This window comes from Mustela lutreola, chromosome 9, assembly GCF_030435805.1.
Source record: "Mustela lutreola isolate mMusLut2 chromosome 9, mMusLut2.pri, whole genome shotgun sequence".
NCBI lineage: Eukaryota > Metazoa > Chordata > Mammalia > Carnivora > Mustelidae > Mustela > Mustela lutreola.
The window spans coordinates 63889734-63909226 of record NC_081298.1 but is presented as its reverse complement, the minus strand read 5'-3'; the positions used below and the strand labels follow the sequence as shown (position 1 = coordinate 63909226).

The window sequence follows — 19493 nt, the reverse complement described above, 5'->3', positions numbered from 1 at the left end:
AATCCTTTAAAAATAAACCCAACTTGGGATGCCTGGGTAGCTCATTGGGTTAAGCGTCTGACTCTTGATTTCGGCTGGGGTCATGAGGGTCTCTGGGTGGTGAGATCAAGCCCCACATTGGGCTCAGTGTTCAGTGTGGAGTCTGTCTGAGATTCTCTCCCTCTTCCTCTGTCCCTCCTTCTGCTTGTGTGGGCTTGTGCTCTGTCTCTCGATAAATAAATAAAATATATTTTTTTAAATAAACAATTTTTCCCCTTTGTTTTCAAGATAGGTAAGAGGGCACAGGGGGAGCCCCAGAGAACAGCTTCTCTCCCTGTGGGTTTTCTTTGTTATCTAGAAGAGGAAACTGAGGTTCAGAGGTGTCAACAACCTGCCCAAAGGTACAAAATAGAGGAAAGACTAAGCTTCTTCTCATCTAGCATAAAGGTTCCTCAAGGGCAGGGACTAGGTCTCACTCACATGGTAGCCCCAGCCAGGGCAAGGGGGCTGGCAAATGGGCATGGCAGGTGTCTGCTGAGCTGATCCCCAGCCCCAAGCCCTGTGAACTTGACTCAAGCTCAAGGCTACCTACCTGGCTTCCTACTCTTCTGACATTGTTGGTCAAGTGGTCTGAGTGCCCTGAATTGAGAAGGAACCCCAAATGATCTAGGACCACAGGCAGAATATGGGAATATGGGACAGCTTTGAGGGAGAATAAAAAAAAAAAAAGGAAAGAGCTTTCTGATGCTAATGTATTCACAGGAGATGGCTATTCAGCTGATGGGCAGAGAACCAAGTTCCCATTGACTCTGCCTTTCTTTTTGCCTCTCCGTTTTTTCTGAAAGAACCATGGGAAGAGATAAGAAAAATTAACCACGAGAGCAATTAGACCGTGCTGCAGGGAGACTTACACTGTTTTGCCTTGTGCTTCATGTGTCCACATGGCAAGTGGATGGAAGCTGCTGGCAGTCTGGGACAGAGCTGCTGGAGTCCCTGCAGGCGGAACAAAGGAGAAGGGGACATCTGGCCTTCCTTTTAGTTTGGAAAACGGGAGAGACTCCAGGAAGAACACATAGGCAGGTGTATGAGTAAAAAGAATAAATTCCAATCATACGCTTACAAACCATGTTTTTTGTCTTTCAGTAAGATTTATTCCACCGAAAATAACACATGTTGATTTGGAAGTCACATGAATGTAAAAAGAAAAACAGGTATCCATCTAAAGACAGCCACTGTTTACAGCTTTAAATATGTGTGTGTGTACGTGAGTGTGTGTGTGTGTGTGTGTATACATATGTATCACCTTTGTTTGCTTTTGGCATTCTCCATTATACTGTAGGAATGTCGCTATATATTTTTTAACTTTATTTTGAAATCACTGCAATCCTACTTCAAAAAAAAAAAAGGGAAGAAGAAGAAGAAAAAGAAAGAAGGGTGCCTGGCTGGTTCAGCTGGTAGAGCACATGACCTTGATCTCAGGGTCATAGGTTCAAGCCCCACACTGGGCGTGGAACCTACTTAAATAAAAAAAGGAAAAAAAGAAATAATTGCTGAGTCACAGGAAATTGCAAAAAAAAAAAAAAAAACAACAACAACAAAAACCACATAAGGAGAGCTCCCATGTGCTCTTCACCAGTTTTCCTTAGCGGTAACATCTTGCGTGACAATGAAATACAATCAGTTAGGAAGCAAGCAGTTGCAACATATGCGTGTGGTTCTATGTAGTTTTATCTCACATGGACACCTGTGTCGTGTAGCTACCTGCACAATCACCATACAGATCTGTTCTGTTAGAGTCACATCACGCTCTGCCCTTCTGCCCCTCCCACCACCCCAATCTCTGGAAACCATTCATCTATTTTTTAGCCCTAGAATTTTATTATTTCAAGGCAGTTATGTAATGGAATCATAAGCATGTAACTTTTTAAGATTGGTTTTCTCCACCTAGTGTAATTCCCTTGAGATCCATCCAAGTTGTTATGTGTATCAATAAATGCCTTCGTTTTTCATTGCTGTATAGATTTACCATATACTTTATTTTATTTATTTATTTATTTATTTTTAAAGATTTTATTTATTTATTTGACAGGCAGAGATCACAAGTAGGCAGAGAGGCAGGCAGAGAGAGAAAGGTGGAAGCAGGCTCCCTGCTGAGCAGAGAGCCCAATGCGGGGCTCGATCCCAGGACCCTGGGATCATGACCTGAGCAGAAAGCAGAGGCTTTAACCCACTGAGCCACCCAGGCACCCCAAGATTTACCATATACTTTTAACTGGTCAGTAAACAAAATTGGATAACGACCACATAGCATCCAGCTGGTAGAGATGCTCTAGATTTCCTAGCTATTCCCTTATCATTAGACATTTAGGGATTAGTGATGAAAATAACTGCTACTGGATATCTTGTCCAAGAAAGGGTCTCCTGATTCTGATTTCTTTAAGATGGGCTTTCAGAGGTGGAGTTATTTAGACGTAGGCTATTAATGTCTTTCAGACTCTTACTGCACATTACCAAATGACTTTTCCAAAAGGTGCACTATGTTTACGACCCCACTGGCCATTTAGAGACAAAGAAAAGAGGTCTCCCCAAGTTATAGGCTGAATAACAAAGGTGTAACTTGCTTTCTGCAAAAGCCAACTCCACAGGAGAAGTTAATGGGCCTGTTATGTCCAAGATGTACTTGGTTTGGCATGCATATCCTAGAGTTATCTTGGTCTTGTGGTTGCCGCCTACTGTGGCTGACATGACTGGTATGGCAGTGGCCAGGGGGCCTGTCTACTCTCTGAACCGTGCCTTCTCTGAATTATGCTGGATACCTCAAAGAGGCTGATCCCTGGAAGTAAAGAAGGAAAAGTGAAAAAAATCACAAAATCTCAGGTCTGAGAGGACAAGTGACTGACAGGGGTGTGCACACCACTGGCACATTGAGCCCACCAATGGCAGTGACTAGCTGGGAGCTCTATCTTCATGACTGACGAGCAGCTTCAGTGAAATCGACCCTTGCTGTATCATTAGTGACATTAATCAGCTAACCTATGAGTAAGAATCAAATCCTAAAGTTGCTTCATTCACATCGTGCAAAGATCTCTGAAACACTGACATTCCTTCTAGGATTAATAACTCAAAAATTTTGGCCAAAGATGCTATGTGTCCTACCGTCATATGTTCAGTGTCACAAGCAGTCCCAGCCTCAACATAGGACATACTGATGGCTCTAGTCCAAGGAAATGCAATGGGCTCTCACCCGCCAGAACCTCGAGCTACCTAGGGGAAAAGTGACCAACTCTACAGGCAACTATAATCTAGAGCCAGACCTGAGAGAGCCTGGTGAACTCAAATCCTGGTCCCAGCAGGGGAATAGACAGGACCAAGGTCTCCTGGTCATCTCTGCTTAAAGAGGCAGTGGTTCTCACCAGAGTTGGACATCCAGAGTTAGGCTTCCTAGAAGCCCAAGAGATCCAGTTGGATCTAGAGAGGGGAAAGAACTGAGGAATTACGATTTGTGGTTCAGCTCACGGAAGCTACTGCAACATGCATGAGCAAAGGTTATGAGCTGGGAAGGGATGGGTCCACTAGCATATACAGACCCTTTGACCTCATCTCCCCTGATGTTAACATGTGTAGCTACAGAAGGCAGCAACTGGATACACGCTCAGCATTGCTTGGACCCACACTCAGGACTGAGGTGGTTCCAGTTCCTCTGCTCCCTGCGTGTAACCGTGGTCTGAGCTATTTGATTGTCTCCCTTTTGCTCCGAGTTTCCTGGGATTCCGGCAGCCACTTGAGAGACAAGGAAACATTTCCTTGCCTCCTGCCAAAATTAAGTTCACTCTCTGTTATGGGTTGAGTTGGGGTCCACCTCTCCCAAATTCACACGCTAAATTCTAACCTCCCAGTTAGGATGTAACTGTATTTGTAGAGGGTCTTTTTTTCTTTTTTAAAGATTTTATTTATTTATTTATTTGACAGAGAGAAATCACAAGTAGATGGAGAGGCAGGCAGAGAGAGAGAGAGGGAAGCAGGCTCTCTGCTCAGCAGAGAGCCCGATGCGGGACTCGATCCCAGGACTCTGAGATCATGACCTGAGCTGAAGGCAGTGGCTTAACCCACTGAGCCACCCAGGCACCCTGTAGAGGGTCTTTAAAGAAGTGAGTTTATGAGTTTATGTGGGCCGTAATCCACTATGACTCGTGTCCTTGTAAGAAGAGGACATTAGATAGAAAACCATTGGAAGATGCCAAGAGAAGATGGCCATCTATGAGCCAAGGAGAGAGGTCTGAGAGGAAATCAACCCTATTGATTACCTTGATCTCAGACTTCTAGCCTCCTGAACTGCGAGAAATAAATTTCTGTTTAAATTTCTGTTGTTTAAGCCTCGTTGGGGGTACTTTGTTACAGAAGCCTGAGCCAATTCATGGACATTTCCAGCTACCTTTGAAAGGGAAATAAATGCTCAGAAAAGAGAACAATGAGAAAAAAGCATGAGGATTTCTTTAAAAAAATTTTTTTTTTAATTTTATTTTTTGAGAGAGAGAAAAGCAGAGGCAGAGGCAGAGGGAAAAGGAGAAGCAGACTCCCTGCTGAGCAGGGAGCCTGCCTTGAGGCTCCATCCCAGGACCCTGAGATCCGACCTGAGCTGAAGGCAGACGCTTAACCCAGTGAACTACACAAGTGCCCCCAAAGCACAAGAATGTCTACAAAAGGATGAAAACAAAAGCAAACATCAGACAAGAGTTTAGCTCAGATATGAAAGCCAAATGTCCTTCGACCTTGGCTACCCAAAGCTCAGCAAGGGAGCAGCAAGTGTTCTGAGAAGTTTCTGAACCAGGGTCACAGGATCCAATTTCTAGCAACTACATACCCTCTCTCCGCACCACTCCTGTGAACCCCAGCTGCAAGTCTCATTCTCGGGGAAGAATAACGACAACTGAACAGGGATGAGAGAAGTAGAAAAACTACAAAAGACAGGGGTCCCTGGGTGGTTCAGTGGGCTAAATTTTCTGCTTTCCGCTCAGGTTGTGATCTCAGGTTCCTGGGATGGAGCCCCACATTGGGCTCTCTGCTCAGCAGGGAGCCTGCTTCCCCCTCTCTCTGCCTGCCTCTCTGCCTACTTGTGATCTCTGTCTGTCAAATAAATAATAAAATCCTAAAAAAAAAAAAAAGAAAGAAAGAAAGAAAAACTAAAGACATACCCCAAGAATTCAAAAAAAGTATAACAACTAGAGGACACTTTGTACAGAGCAAATAGTTCTTTATGCCTAATTGGCCCTTGTCATTACTGTCTCAGAGGAGCATTAAACTGTGTCTGCACACTCTATCTGAAGAAAGGGAAACAAGATCTAGAAAGAATTTAAATCCATTTCAGCAGGATGTTTTGACTATATGGTAATGTCAGTTATCATAAAGGATAAAGTGATTATCCAATGTGGGGGAGGGGAGAATTAGTTAATTAATTAATAGTTAATTAACTATTAGAAAAGTTGCTGTGGGGCTGACCAAGAGGTCACCAAGCTCTCCTGACATTATGAGAGCAGGGCTTGATCTGTTGTTCACTGCCTTTCGACAGTGCCTACAACACTGACACATACTGGGAGCTCAAAACAGTATTCATTAATCCCCAAATGCTGATTTCAAGTCTAAGGATACAGAGGTGAGATGAATGTGAAGGATGGATACCAAGGCATAAGCTCAGGAGAGCTTAGGGCCCTCAGGAGGCTGAGGATAAGCTACTCAAGGTGTGCCATTTTGGCATATTGATTATTTAAAATAAAATTTCTTTTTTAAAAAGATTTTATTTTTTGATTTGAGAGAGAGAGCAAGCCAGAGAACACAAGCAGGGGGAGTGACAGGCTGAGGGAAAAGCAGGCTTCCAGTTGGGCAGGGAAACTGACACAGGGCTTGATCCCAGGACTCAGATCCTGACCTGAGCCAAAGGCAGGGGTTAACCAACTTAGCCAACTGAGCCACCCACGTGCCCCATAAAATAAAACTTCTTAAGAGGCAGCCTGGGTAAGAAGGACACTCAGACCCTCCTCTGCCCCCCTGAAATCTTCCTTGCGAGCAGTAACCTCCCTGTACTCAGAGGTAAAGAAAAACCCTCATCATCAGAGATGGGAAATTTAGAGCAGAAAAACCTGTACAAACACCCCTGTTACCTCTTACTAATTTCCTACCCCAGCCCAAATTCTGCATAGAATTCCTTACTCATGGAAGCTTCCAAAGTTGTTTTCTTTGTCCTGTCAGTTCCTCACAGATTTATTTCTCTTTGTCTATAAAGTATGAAAACTTCCTGCCTTGGCCATTTCTTGAGGTTTCAATTTTATTATTGGACTGCTCTGCCCATGTAATAAAAATTTGGGGTTTTTTCCTCCTTTTAATCTGTCTCCTATAAATCTAATTATTAATCTAGTTGGAAGAACCTTTTACCAAGGAAAATGTTTTTCTCCCCTTGGCCTCTGCTGGGTTGAATAGTGTCTCCCCAAAATTCATGTCCACTTGGAACCGTAGATCGTGTTCTTATTTGGAAATGGAGTCTTTGTAGATGTCATTGAAACTGCATGGGGTGCCTGGGTGGCTCAGTGGGTTAAGCCTCTGCCTTCAGCTCAGGTCATGATCTCAGGGTCCGGGGATGGAGCCCCGCATCGGGATCTCTGCTCAGCAAGGAGCCTACTTTCACCTCTCTCTCTGCCTACTTGTAATCTCCCTCTGTCAAATAAATAAAATCTTTAAAAAAGAAAGAAACTGCTTAATAGCATCAAGTTGCACAAAAATAAAAGTGGCTACACTGGTGTTTATTCGGGAAAGGTTGATTTAAAGTAATCTTTTGCATCTCTTCCACAAACCTCCCCTTCCCCCTTCTTAGCCTTTTGTTTCAGGAACCTGGTGGCAGCCTGAAAATGACTAACACTGGGGAGGCTGGCAGCACAGACAGGGCTCCTACTGAAACTCCTATCTTCAAAAAACAGTAAAACACACTTAATACATTATATATATATTGCTATTACAAATAGAACCCACAATGTAAAATGACTCAAACACAGTGTTTATTTACCATAGGAAAAAAATAATTTCAAAGAAGGGGAAGGAAAGGGGGTCAGGGGGCTTGAAGTTTTGAGAAGGCCATAGCCCGCTGCAGACTTATTGCCCTGCAAAACCAATAGGGGCGCCTGGGTGGCTCAGTGGGTTAAGCCTCTGCTTTCAGCTCAGGTCATGATCTCAGGGTCCTGTGTCAAGCCCCACATTGGCTCTCTGCTCAGCAGGGAGAGCCTGCTTCCCCTTCTCTCTCCCTACCTGCCTCTCTCTGCCTACTTGCGATTTCTGTCAAATAAATAAACAAAATCTTAAAAAAAAAAAAAGCGCAATAGTCTTTAGCGCAGACTCTGCCTTCGAGTTATTGTTGGCCCCAAAGTACGAAGGTGGGTTTCTGATAACAATGAAGGTGAGATTCTACGGGATTAGGGGGGACCCTCCGTCCACTGACTGGTGAGGTGGTAGAGCTAGGTTCTTGTCTCCCAGAGTTGAAGAATGAATGTCAAGGACAAAGGAGAGTGAGTAAAGCGATAGGAGTTTTTATTAAGCAAGAGTCCAGGGAAAAAAATAAGCTTTCAGGAGAGGGGTCCCGACAGAGCCGCCACTAAGGGCTTTTACGGTTGGTCTTTTATTTAGAAAGCTAACCAGAGAACTTAAATCTTTCTGACTTTTCTACTGGCAGCACCATTGATTAAGGACTAGTGATAACATCTTTATTTTTTTTTTTAAAGATTTTTATTTATTTATTTGAGAGAGAGAGAGAGAGAGAGAGAGCATGAGAGGGGAGAAGGTCAGAGGGACAAGCAGACTCCGCATGGAGCTGGGAGCCCGATGCAGGACTCGATCCCGGGACTCCGGGATCATGACCTGAGCCGAAGGCAGTCGCCCAACCAACTGAGCCATCCAGGCACCCTAGTGATAACATCTTTAATGGCTTACTTCCTTTTAGGGTCTGATTATTTTCAGTTGACCACAGGAGACCGTGATAAATAAAACTCCTCCCTCGGACAGCAAGAGCAAGGGTGCTCTAGAATGTTCCCTTATCTCTGATTTCCTTACACCTCCACATTTTGGGGATTTCTGTGAGCCTGATCCAGTAGCCCCCTCACCTATCTCTCCCTATCTAGCCCCGCCTGTCCCTTTCTCCCTGGTGTCCACATAAGAAGTCCATGTGACACCCAGACACACAGGAAAGAAGGCCATGTGACTACAGAGGCAGAGACAGAAGTGGTGCCAAAGGATGCCAGAGACTCTGGCAACCACCAGAACCTAGTGGACAAGGGAGAATTCTTCCCTAGAGCCTTCAGAGGGAACGTAGATAGCCCTGCCCACCAACACCTTCATTTTGGACTTTTGGCCTCCAGGACTGTGAGAAAACAAATTTCTGTTGTGTTAAACTACCAAGTTCATGGCTGCTATCAGGAAACTAATGCAGGACCTGAGAGTTGTTTTCAGGGAACAAGTAGGAAACTCTGGATATCATCTCAATTTTGAAAATGGTCCTACAAAAAGAAAAGTATTTAGTTCTTTTGGTGGCGGTGGGTCATATGTTCAAATATTTTGAAATATCTTCAAAAAACAGTAAAACACACTTAATACATTATATATATATATATTGCTATTACAAATAGAACCCACAATGTAAAATGACTCAAACACAGTGTTTATTTACCATAGGAAAAAAACAAGAATTTTTTTAAGGGATTTTATTTATTTATTTGACAGAGACAATAGGAGAAGGAACACAAGCAGTGGGAGTGGGAGAGGGAGAAGCAGGCTTTCCGCAGCAGGGAGCCCAATATGGGGTTCTATTCCAAGACCCTGGTATCACTACCCAAGCCAAAGGCAGACTCTTAACAACTGAGCCACCCAGGCGCCCCAAAATGAGAATATTTTCAAGCTAATTGTAGGGGCCACTATATAGTGTTAAAAGGTTGGACTGGGCCCAACAGTCCAGGCATTACCAAATTGTACTGGCTGTTAGAAATGTTGTTTTGGGGGTGCCTGGGTGGCTCAGTGGGTTAAAGCCCAGGGTCCTGGGATCGAGCCCCGTGTCGGGCTCTCTGCTCAGCGGGGAGCCTGCTTCCTCCTCTCTCTCTGCCTGCCTCTCTGCCTCCTTGTGATTTCTGTCTGTCAAATAAATAAATAAATCTTAAAAAAAAAAAAAAAAAAGAAAGAAAAGAAATGTTGTTTTGGGGCTACCTGAGTGGCTCAGTCAGTTGGGCCTCCAACTGTTGATGTCAGCTAGTCTTGATTCAGGTTCCTGAGTTCAAGGCCATTGTTGGGCTCCAGTTTAAAAAAAAAAAAAAAAAAGTAGTTTTGGCAAGACCTTACTAATGGGTAATCTAGCAGTAAGTTGAAGACTTCATAATTTTCATACTGGTGATCCAGCCAGTTCTCTCCTTTCAGTTTTACTTTAGAATGAAGGTGGCTCCTAACTAAATGATTCTTGAGCTGCCAGCAATGTTCAGCGCAGATGGATTTCCCCAACTTGCCTTGTGGAAATCGCTGGAGAAATTCCCCAAGTTCCTTTAGAAGCTTAGGGAAGAACTGGACAAGTCTGGGGAAACCCACTCGGGATTCAGCCCAGTGTTCCCATTAGAGTCACCTGGGGAGGTGTTAGGTATTTTTTAATACCGAAGCCGCCATCTTTGAGGGCTGGCTTTACTATTGCTAAAGGTTCTTGGGGGGCTTCCAACCACAGTCAAGGCCCAGAATCAGTGTCTTAGGGCAGAGAAAGTAAAAAGCTGCACAACAATTTTGTAAATGAGTGTTTATTGGAAACCTTTTCTCAAAATCCTGTTAAAATAACCATATACAAAACCCTCAAGTGCAATATGATCCCATTTGTGCAAAAGGACTGTAAAACTGGAAATTAGGTTATGAGAAATGTTCTTGTTCGGTGACTCGCATTTAAACAGTTTAAAAATCACCAACAGTCACGTATAGATATTGAAAAAACTATTTAGAATTTAAGACATTCTTCCAGACAATACCGTGGCCCACATTGACTCGGACCGTCGTCCGGTGCCAGGCGGTGCCTGGGGAACACCTAGGAGGTCCGCCTGGGGTCGCCGAGGTGCAGACCCCACCCCCAGTGCCGGCAGGTCTCGCGGCGGGACCTCCGCCCCGCGAGGCCAGAACCTCGCAGGCTCCCACCCCACTTCCGGCCGCTTCACTCTGCCCACCCAGCCTCTAGAGATTTCCCTGGTCTCGTTCCAGCCGCCTCGCGTACGCTCTGAGCTGCCTCTTCGCTCTGCGGCGGTCTGGCTTCCCCGACGTGTTCTGTTTGCGACGCTGTCGTGTAACAGCGCGCTTTACGGCCGTGGGGACGGACGAGCAGGCGCCAGGGCTACTGCGGCCGGGAAGCAGGGCAGGCGGGTGAGGTTGATGCCCGGTGGCGGGGTGAGCTCGGCGTCTGGCCGGCTACTCACCGCCGCGGAGCAAAGGGGTGCCCGGGAAGCGGCGGGGTCGGCGTTCAGGAGCGGTGCGGGGGGCTCCATCGGGGGCGGCGGCAGAAGCGGAGCAGGCGGCCCCGGGCTGGGCAGTGGAGGCCCGGGGGGGCCCACGGGCAGGATGAGCCTGACCCCGAAGGAGCTCTCGAGCCTGCTGAGCATCATTTCTGAGGAGGCGGGCGGCGGCAGCACCTTCGAGGGCCTGTCCACCGCCTTTCACCACTACTTCAGCAAGGCCGACCACTTCCGCCTGGGCTCGGTGCTCGTCATGCTGCTGCAGCAGCCGGACCTGCTGCCCAGCGCGGCGCAACGCCTCACCGCGCTCTACCTGCTCTGGGAGATGTACCGCACGGAGCCGCTCGCCGCCAACCCCTTTGCCGCCAGCTTCGCGCACCTGCTCAACCCCGCGCCACCGGCCCGCGGCGGCCAGGAGCCAGACAGGCCGCCGCTCTCAGGTACGCCCTAGGCGCGCCGCCCCTGGTCCTTGCAGCCCCTCCCTCCCGAAGACAGGTGTGCGCTGTGGATAGACTGGGCACTTAACGCCTGAGCTTGTGCGAGAGTTCATCCCCAAGTGAAATTGTCTCTTTTTGAAATTATCTAATCCCCCCCACCCCCGCAAAGTATGGAGAAGGGGTAGCTTAATTACAAAGTATGGAGAAAGGGCACCGCAAATTATTCCTCTCCACTGTATGGGCCGTAAAGTCACGCAGCTGAGTGGAGCTTGACAGCTTTAGCAACTCAGTTTCAGTTAATGTAGAGCCCATCTCAGGTGTGTGACGTTGTAACTAATGACACTCTGCCCGGGTTTTAAGTCTCAGTCGAGTAAGTAGAAGTAAATAGAGTAAATAAAAGTTCAGAACCCGAAGAAGTTGTTGTACGGAAATAGACATTATACGGTGTTTAAGGACTTTGCAGCCACCTTCCTTGGTCTGATGCGTGTTTCTGAATGATGTGATAGGGAGAGGTTATAAGGTAGTCGCAAGTTCATGGCCTAACTCAGGAAAGGCATGACTACTGGACGTTACATAAAATGTATATTTGTGCAGTATTGGTGAGGTCAGATCAGTGGATTTCATTCGAGGCTGCCTTTTTTTTTTTTTTTTAAACTCAAAGAGATTCTTTGAGACTTGACTTTGGGAGAACAACTGAGCCAGGAAAGGAGAAAGGCACAGAAGGGATGGTGATTAGTGATAGAGTACATGGAAAACTAAGACAAAGACCAGTGTACTGGGGGAAGTAGGTAGAGGCAGGGAACAGTTTGACCTCATAGTACTAAACCAGTGGGAAAAAGAGCACTGTATAGGTAGGAGCCACTATACAGAGTTAAAAGGTGAAGGCAGTGGATTTTGAGATAATACCAAGTTTTTCATAGCACAGGAGGCTTCTTTGTAAGCTAGTTGGTGTTCATGCTTGGCACCCCTTTTGGATCTAAAGTATCTTCTGGTTGGTTTCCTGCACTGCTCTTATGTAAGAGGGGCAAACTTCATGTTGGATAAGATGCCCTTAGGGTACTAGTACTGAACTAGGCCTTCGGGAAGTTTAAGAATGCCCAGAAAGTAATGGAACATGTCATGGGAAGTCAGAACCCAATCCACCATCCTAGGGGACCCTTAGCAGAGAATGGGGACAGTGTGGGATTTACTCAGAGAGCCTATAGGCAAAGGGAAGATGACTTATGGTAATTCTCCAATGCCATGAGTCTAAACCTTGATTCAGACCATAGACGCATTGTAAGCAGAAATTTGCCAGAGAAAGACTCCATGGATAGGTTATTTTACCTCTCTTTGCCTCAGTTTCTTTGTTTATAAAATGCAGATAATAATAGCTTACAGGGTTATTATGAGGAATGAAAGTATTTATAATAATTGCTAACCATTATTAAGTTTCTCAGGTGATTCTGATGCAGAGGTAGGATTGAGACTGTATCTAGATGTAAATAAGATGGCTTCCCTGCACTCAAGCTTGCGGTCTGATTGGGGAGACATAAATGTAGCCATAAGCTGATGTAGTAAGCTTTGTACTAGATGTCACATACGAAATGCTCAGTGGCACAGATGAACAGCTACCTTTGGCTGCAGACATTCTCAGAGGGAGTAATGTTTTTGCTGGATATTGATTAGAAATGAGGTAGGGGATGTGTGAGCGAAGTGTGTGGCCCTGTCAGGTATTCTTAAAAAACTGGGTATATTGGATGTTTTGAAATCAGGAATATCGAGAAGCTGGGAGATTCTCTGCAACCGGAATGTAGGATATGTGGGTTGGAATGGAGTTCAAGAGATAAGATTAGGAAAGTGGATCAGGACTAGATTATAAAGGGTTTTATAATGGTGCAGAATTTGGGGTTTAATTCTGTGTAAACAAGTTAAGTAACGTGCAGATTTGTACCTAGAAATAGTATAACTAAGTAGTAGTGGAATGTGGACTGTAGGTGAGGGATTGGTGGGTAGGAATCAAAACTGGGAGCTGGGGAAATTAAGAAGGCTGGCCTAGAGTCCTGGCCAGAGAGGAGGGGAGGGGATGGAGGTGAGGGAACAGAATCTAGTGACAATGCTGCTGTGGGATGGATGAGGCTTGGTGAGCAACTGAATGTGGGACAGAAGAGAACAGCATTCGGCACTGTGGGAATTTTGTAGCTGCACTGTGCATTGAAGCAGGTATGAGATGCGTATTTGTGCTGCTGAGGCTTCCTTGTCTCTTCTGCTGGTACAGTTGCTCACAGTGTTGGAGGAGAAAGAGAAGCATTTCTGAGCACTAGGTTTTTTATTTGTTTTTGCTTGCATGTGTAAGCTTCAGCCTTTGCATGTTGGAAACAAAATTTTTTGGTTTGTTTTGTTTTTTAAGGTTTTATTTATCTATTTATTTGAGAGAGTGTGGGAGAGAGCGTCCAAGCAAGGGGAGCAGCAGGCAGGAGAAGCAGGCTCCTCACTGAGCAGGGAGCTGGACCAGGGGCTCGATCCTAGGACTCCAGGATCATGACCCGAGCCAAGGGCAGCCACTCAACCAACTGAGCCACCTAGGCGCCCTTGCAACAAAGTTTTTCACATTTAAAAAAAAAACTTAAATCTCACTGATATTGCCACAAATCAGAGAATTTCAAATGGCGTGTTTACATTTTCATAAATGTATATATTTGATTACCTGAAATTTCATTATAATTTTGTCTTTAAAATATGTGAGTGGAGATGGCAAGTAGCATATGTTAATTTTATCAGAGTCAAATCAATTTTTAAAAATAACCATTGGAGAAATTGTTATACGTTTTTGTTTACAGGATTTTTGCCTCCTATAACTCCACCAGAAAAGTTTTTTCTTTCCCAGCTGATGCTGGCACCCCCAAGAGAACTCTTCAAAAAGACACCTCGACAGATTGCACTGATGGATGTTGGAAACATGGGCCAGTCTGTGGATATTAGTGGGCTTCAGCTAGCCTTGGCTGGTAAGGAATTGGTGGGCTTGGGTATTCTTGTGTAGTAACATTAGGCCCTGCCCCCCCCCCCTTTTTAAGGGAGGTTCTCTAGTTAAAATGAAGATCTTTGTAAATGTGCTAAAAGCTTGGTAACTTCCATGAAAAGCTAACTTCAGTACTGGATCCTTGCTAATATGGCATATAAATTCATTTTGAGTTTTCATTTGAATTGATTGCTTTTCCAGTTTAAGAAAAATGCTGGATAAAATTAAGTAGGCTTAAAAAAAATTTCCTGATGTCAAAGTGATCTACAAATTCAATGCAATTTCTATTAAAATCCCAACAATGTGTTTTGCAGACATAGAAAAACCCATCATAAAATTCATACAGAATCCCAAGGGACCCTGAATAGTCAAAATGATTTCTCTTGGTACCCTTGTTGAAAATTATTTGACCATAAATGGAAGGGTTTCTTTCTGGGCTCTCTATTCTATGATCATTGCTTTGTCTGTCTGTATTCCACTTCCCCATGTTTTATTACAGTAACTTTGTAGTACCTTTTGAAGTCAGGATGTGTTAAAACTCCCCTGTGTCCTACATTTCAAGATTGCTTTGGCACGTATAAATGAATGAATGGGTTCTCTTGAAGCAGAATGTGTTGTGATAGAAAATAGAGGGACTTTCTTGACTTGGATGGCCAGACAGAGCCTCTCTGAGTAGGGAAGGTAAGAGGCACCTTTCACTTGACTATTCTTTGAGTATAAATATGGATGAATGGGTCTTACCACTTGAGAGTGATTCATTAGGGAAATTCTAATATATAGGCAAATTTGTGAACCCTCGACCTTGTGATTGAGCTGCAATACTAACTTTGACAGTTCCCCATCCTTCTTAGACTTAATGCATCTGTGGTATTTGGTTTCTTACATAAGGTGACATTGTTCAATAAACTACTCTTTCCTTGGAGCATTCTGAACCTTTGAACCTCACTTTTTAACTCCTGGGTATCAACAATATAACTAACAATGGTTATTATCTGAGACCAAGAAAAAAAATTTTTTTAAGACTTTATTAATTGTCAGGGAGAAGGAGAGCAACAGGCAGAGGAAGCCAGCTCCTAGTTGAGCAAGGAGGGGGATGTGGGACTCAGTCCCAGGACCCTGGGATCATCTCCTGAATCAAAGGTAGACAGACACTTAACCAACTCCACCCAGGTGTCCCAAGAGAAATCTTTTTAAGACTTTTAAGATTGAAGATTTGTAGAAATAATCATTAGTCTCTAGTGCTAGATACAATCTATTCATGGAAATAAAACAGTTTCTTTACAGATTGTATGAAATAAGGAATAAATAAATTCTTTACAGATTGTATGAAGCTGGGTACAGAGGTGACAGGCAGTTTCAGTCACCTTACCCTTGGAAGGGATATATATTCTGAGGGTTCTAGCTTTGTGAGAATCAGGTCTGACCTCCCTTGCAACTTACAATGACTTGAGTTAGTCTGTGAGAAAGTTTTAAAGTATATCAAGCCCGGAAAGCAGTATGTGCTAGAGTTTGTCTAGGAAGAGCTTGGCAAAGTGGCTAAGCCTGCTGTTTGCTATTCCCCCAGACCGAAGATGCCCTAATCCATTCATTTTCACAGGTACCAGGGAAAAAAAGTGATAGACCGTTCTCTGGAGCTGGCTACCACAGATCGCCTTTGCAGGGACCTGCAGTTCATATCTTGTAGTAGGATCCATGGACCAGAAGTTATTTATGGAGAATGCAGTTGCATTTTTTAAAATTTTAAATAAACAAGCAGGTCAAACAAAAGTAATCACAAAAGGCACTTTTACCCTGTTAATAATGTCAGTATTCATTTCAGAGGTTTTATTAAAAGTTCCTGGGGGCGCCTGGGTGGCTCAGTGGGTTAAACCTCTGCCTGCGGCTCAGGTCATGATCTCAGGGTGCTAGGATTGAACCCCGCATCGGGCTGTCTGTGCAGTGGGGAGCCAGATTCCCCTCTCTCTCTGCCCACTTGTGATTTTTCTCTCTCAAATAAATAAATAAATAAAATCTTTAAAAAAAAAAAATCCTGACAAACAACCTGCACTTACTAGTTTACCACTCATTGTGCCAATTTAAACATTCTTCCACATTTTGGTAGAGAGTATGTTAATTTTTTGTATTTTAGCAATCAGAAAACAGCATCTCAGGATAATTTTAATTAGCATTTTTCGTATTAAATGAATGCATCTGAACATGTTATAGTTCTAAGGCATCTTTCATGTCTGGCCATTTTTCCATTGGATTGATGGTTTTTTTATGAACATGGGTAGTTCTTTAAGGAATCAGGAGTCCAGCTGTGTTTTCAGAATTATAAAATCTGAAACATGCAGTTCTAAAACCTGCATGTTTTAAGGAATTACAGAGTGACCCTGGAGCAGCCATCCTCTAGGTTAAGAAGTGGAAAAGTTTAAGGAACCGGAGGCTCCCTGTGTGTTTCTCTTACTAGCTACTTCCCACCTCCTCCATCACTAAGCTCACTTTTGTGGTAATAATCATTCATAATTTACTTTATAGTCCGCCCTCGGTACGTGCCTGTAGTTTAACTTTGGATGTTCTTAAACTTGATGTATATGTGGAATCATACTGTGTTCTTTTGGGTGTTAGTTGTAAGGTGAATCCATGTTGATGAATTGTAGGGCTTGCTTTTCGTTGTTGTGACATTCATACAATGTAATACCAAGTTCTTCATCCATTTTAATATTGATGGACATAGTGTTGCTGTGAACATTTTGGTACATTCTCCTGGTGTACATATGTGTTTCTTCTAGAGAGATAAGCCTATGTAAAACTTGACTAGCTAATAGTACACTACTTTTCAGAGTTGCTGTGCCATGTTTCATTCCCATTAGCAGTGTGCAAGTTATATGACATTCTCTGCATCTGATAATTTCAGGCTTGTTAATTTTTGTCATGTAGGGTGTGTAATAGTATCTTATGTTTTGACTGATTCTCCCCTGCTTCCCTTTCTCAGTGAGGTTGAACATCTTTTCAGATGTTTATTGGCCATTCAAGCTTTTTTTTTTTAAGTAAAGATTTTATTTGTCAGAGAGAGAACACAAGCAGGGGAAGCATTAGGCAGAACAGGCAGAGGGAGAAGCAGACTCCCCACCGAGCAAGAAACCTGATACAGTACTCAATCCCAGGACCCTGGGATCATGACCTGAGGCAAAGGCAGATGCTTTACCGACTGAGCCACCCAGGTGCCCCCTTTTTTTTTTTTAAATAAAATACTTTTTTTTTTAAAATAAAAGTCAGCCCATTTTTTCTTTATTAAAAAATTGATTTGGGGGCACCTGAGTTGCTCAGTGGGTTAAAGTCTCTGCCTTCCACTCAGGTCACGATCCCAGGGTCCTGGGATCGAGCCCCACATCAGGTTCTCTGCTCAGCGGGGAGCCTGCTTCCTCCTCTCTCTCTCTGCCTGCCTCTCTGCCTACTTGTGATCTCTGTCAAATAAATTAAAAAAAAATTGATTTGTAGGAGTTTTTGTTTTTGTTTTTGTTTTTTAAAAACTGAAGTACAGTCGACAACATTAGTTTCAGGTTTACAACACAGTGATTTGACAGCTCTATGCTTTTATTTAGTGCTCAATCACATTAAGTGTAGTTACCATCTGTCACTATACACAGTTATTGTATTATTAACTATATTACCTATGCTGTACTTTTAATTCTCATGATTTAGTTATAACTACAGGTTTGTACCTCTTAATCCCCTTCACCTATTTTTTTAAAATATTTTATTTATTTATTTGACAGACAGAGATCGCAAGTAGGCAGAGAGGCAGGCAGAGAGAGAGGAGGAAGCAGGCTCCCAGCAGAGTAGAGAGCCCAATGCAGGGCTCGATCCCAGGACCCTGGGATCATGCCCTGAGCCGAAGGCAGAGGCTTTAACCCACTGAGCCACCCAGGCACCCCTCCACTTCACCTATTTTAACCATCTTCCTCCTTCCGTCCCCTCTGGCAACCACCAGTGTGTTCTCTATTGAGGAGTCTGTTTTTGTTTTTTGTTGTGCTTATTAGATTCCACATAGATGTGAAATCATATGGTATTTGTCTTTCTGTGTTGAACTTCATTTAGGACAATACCTTCTAGGTCCATCCATATTGTCACAGATGGCAAGATTTCATTCTTTTGTTTTATATTTTTTCACAATATTCCATTTTGTGTGTGTGTGTGTGTGTGTGTGCGCGCGCGCGCATATATATGAGATACATACATATATATGTATATATAATACGTAACATATATATGTATATATCATACATATATGCATACACCTACACACACCACATCTTTATTCATCTATCCATCTATACTTAGGTTGCTTCCATATCTTGGCTGTTGTCTTTTTGAAATAGTATTTTTGTTTTCTTTGGGTAAATATCCAGAAGTAGAATTACTGGATCCTGTGGTACTTCTGTTTTTAGTTTAGAGGAATCTCCATACTATTTTCCAGTTTGCATTCTCTGCCAACAATGCTTAAGGGCTTCCTTCTCTTCACATCCTTACCAAGACTTGGTATTTTTTTCTGACTGGCATGAGGTGGTATCTCACTGTGGTTTTGATTTGCATTTCCCTGGTGATTAGTGATGTTGAAAATCTTGTCATGTGTCTGTTGGTCATCTATGTATCATCTTTAGAGAAATGTCTGTTCTGGTCCTCTGCCCATTTTTAAGTCTAATTTGTGTGTATGTGTTGTAGGAGTTCTTTATTTATTTTGGATAATAACCCCTTATATAAATCACTTGCAACTAGCTTCTCTCATTCAGTAGGTTTTCATTTAATGATTTTCTTTGCCATACAAAAGCTTTTATTTTGATGTAGCACCAGTTGTTTATTTTTGCTTTTGTTTCCCTTGCGTGGGGAGACTTATCCATAAGTAAGTTGCTAAGGCCAATCCAAGAGTTTACTGCCTGTGTTTTATTTTAGAAGTTGTACGGTTTTGGGGTGCCTGAGTGACTCAGTCTGTTAGGCATCTGCATTTGACTCAGGTCATGATCTCCAGGTCCTGGGATCAAGACCCACCTCAGGCCCCCTGCTCATCAGGGAGTCTGCTTCTCCCTCTCCCTCTGTGCACATGCTCACTTCCTCTCTCTAATAAAAAAATCTTAAAAGAAAAGGTTTATGGTATCAAGTCCTAATATGTAGGGTTTTATCCATTTTGAGTTTATTTTTGTGTATGGTATAAGAAAGTGGTCTAGTTTCATTCTTTTGCATGTAGCTACTTAGTTTTCCCAGCACCAGTTATTGAAGAAACTATCCTTTCCTCCAGTTGTACGTTCTTAACTCCTTTATGGTAGATTAATTGGTCATTTAAGCATGGGCATATTTCTGGGCATTCTGTTTTGTCCTGATATTCCACATTTTGATTATGATAGCTTTGTAGTAGTCTGAAATCCAAGATTGTGATACTTCCAGCTTTGTTCTTTCAGAAGATTGCTTTGGCTATTCAGGGACCTTTTGTGGTTCCATACTAATTTTAGGATTATCTGTACTAGTTCTGTGAAAAATGCTAGCAGCATTTTGATAGGGATTACACTGAATCTGTAGATTGCTTTGGGTAGTATGGACATTTTA

At 43.4% G+C, this 19493-nt stretch overlaps 1 protein-coding gene across 1 annotated transcript in view; it reads left to right on the top strand.

The window, feature by feature from the left end:
• The first annotated feature begins 10322 nt into the window (after positions 1-10322).
• Positions 10323-19493, top strand: part of CNOT11 (CCR4-NOT transcription complex subunit 11) — a 23558-nt gene continuing 14387 nt past the window's right edge. Inside the window, exons 1-2 of the mRNA XM_059134472.1 lie at positions 10323-10918; positions 13735-13899. Of these exons, the coding sequence (XP_058990455.1) occupies positions 10399-10918; positions 13735-13899 (685 nt within the window). The 5' untranslated portion in view covers positions 10323-10398. The remainder of the gene's footprint in view (positions 10919-13734; positions 13900-19493) is intronic.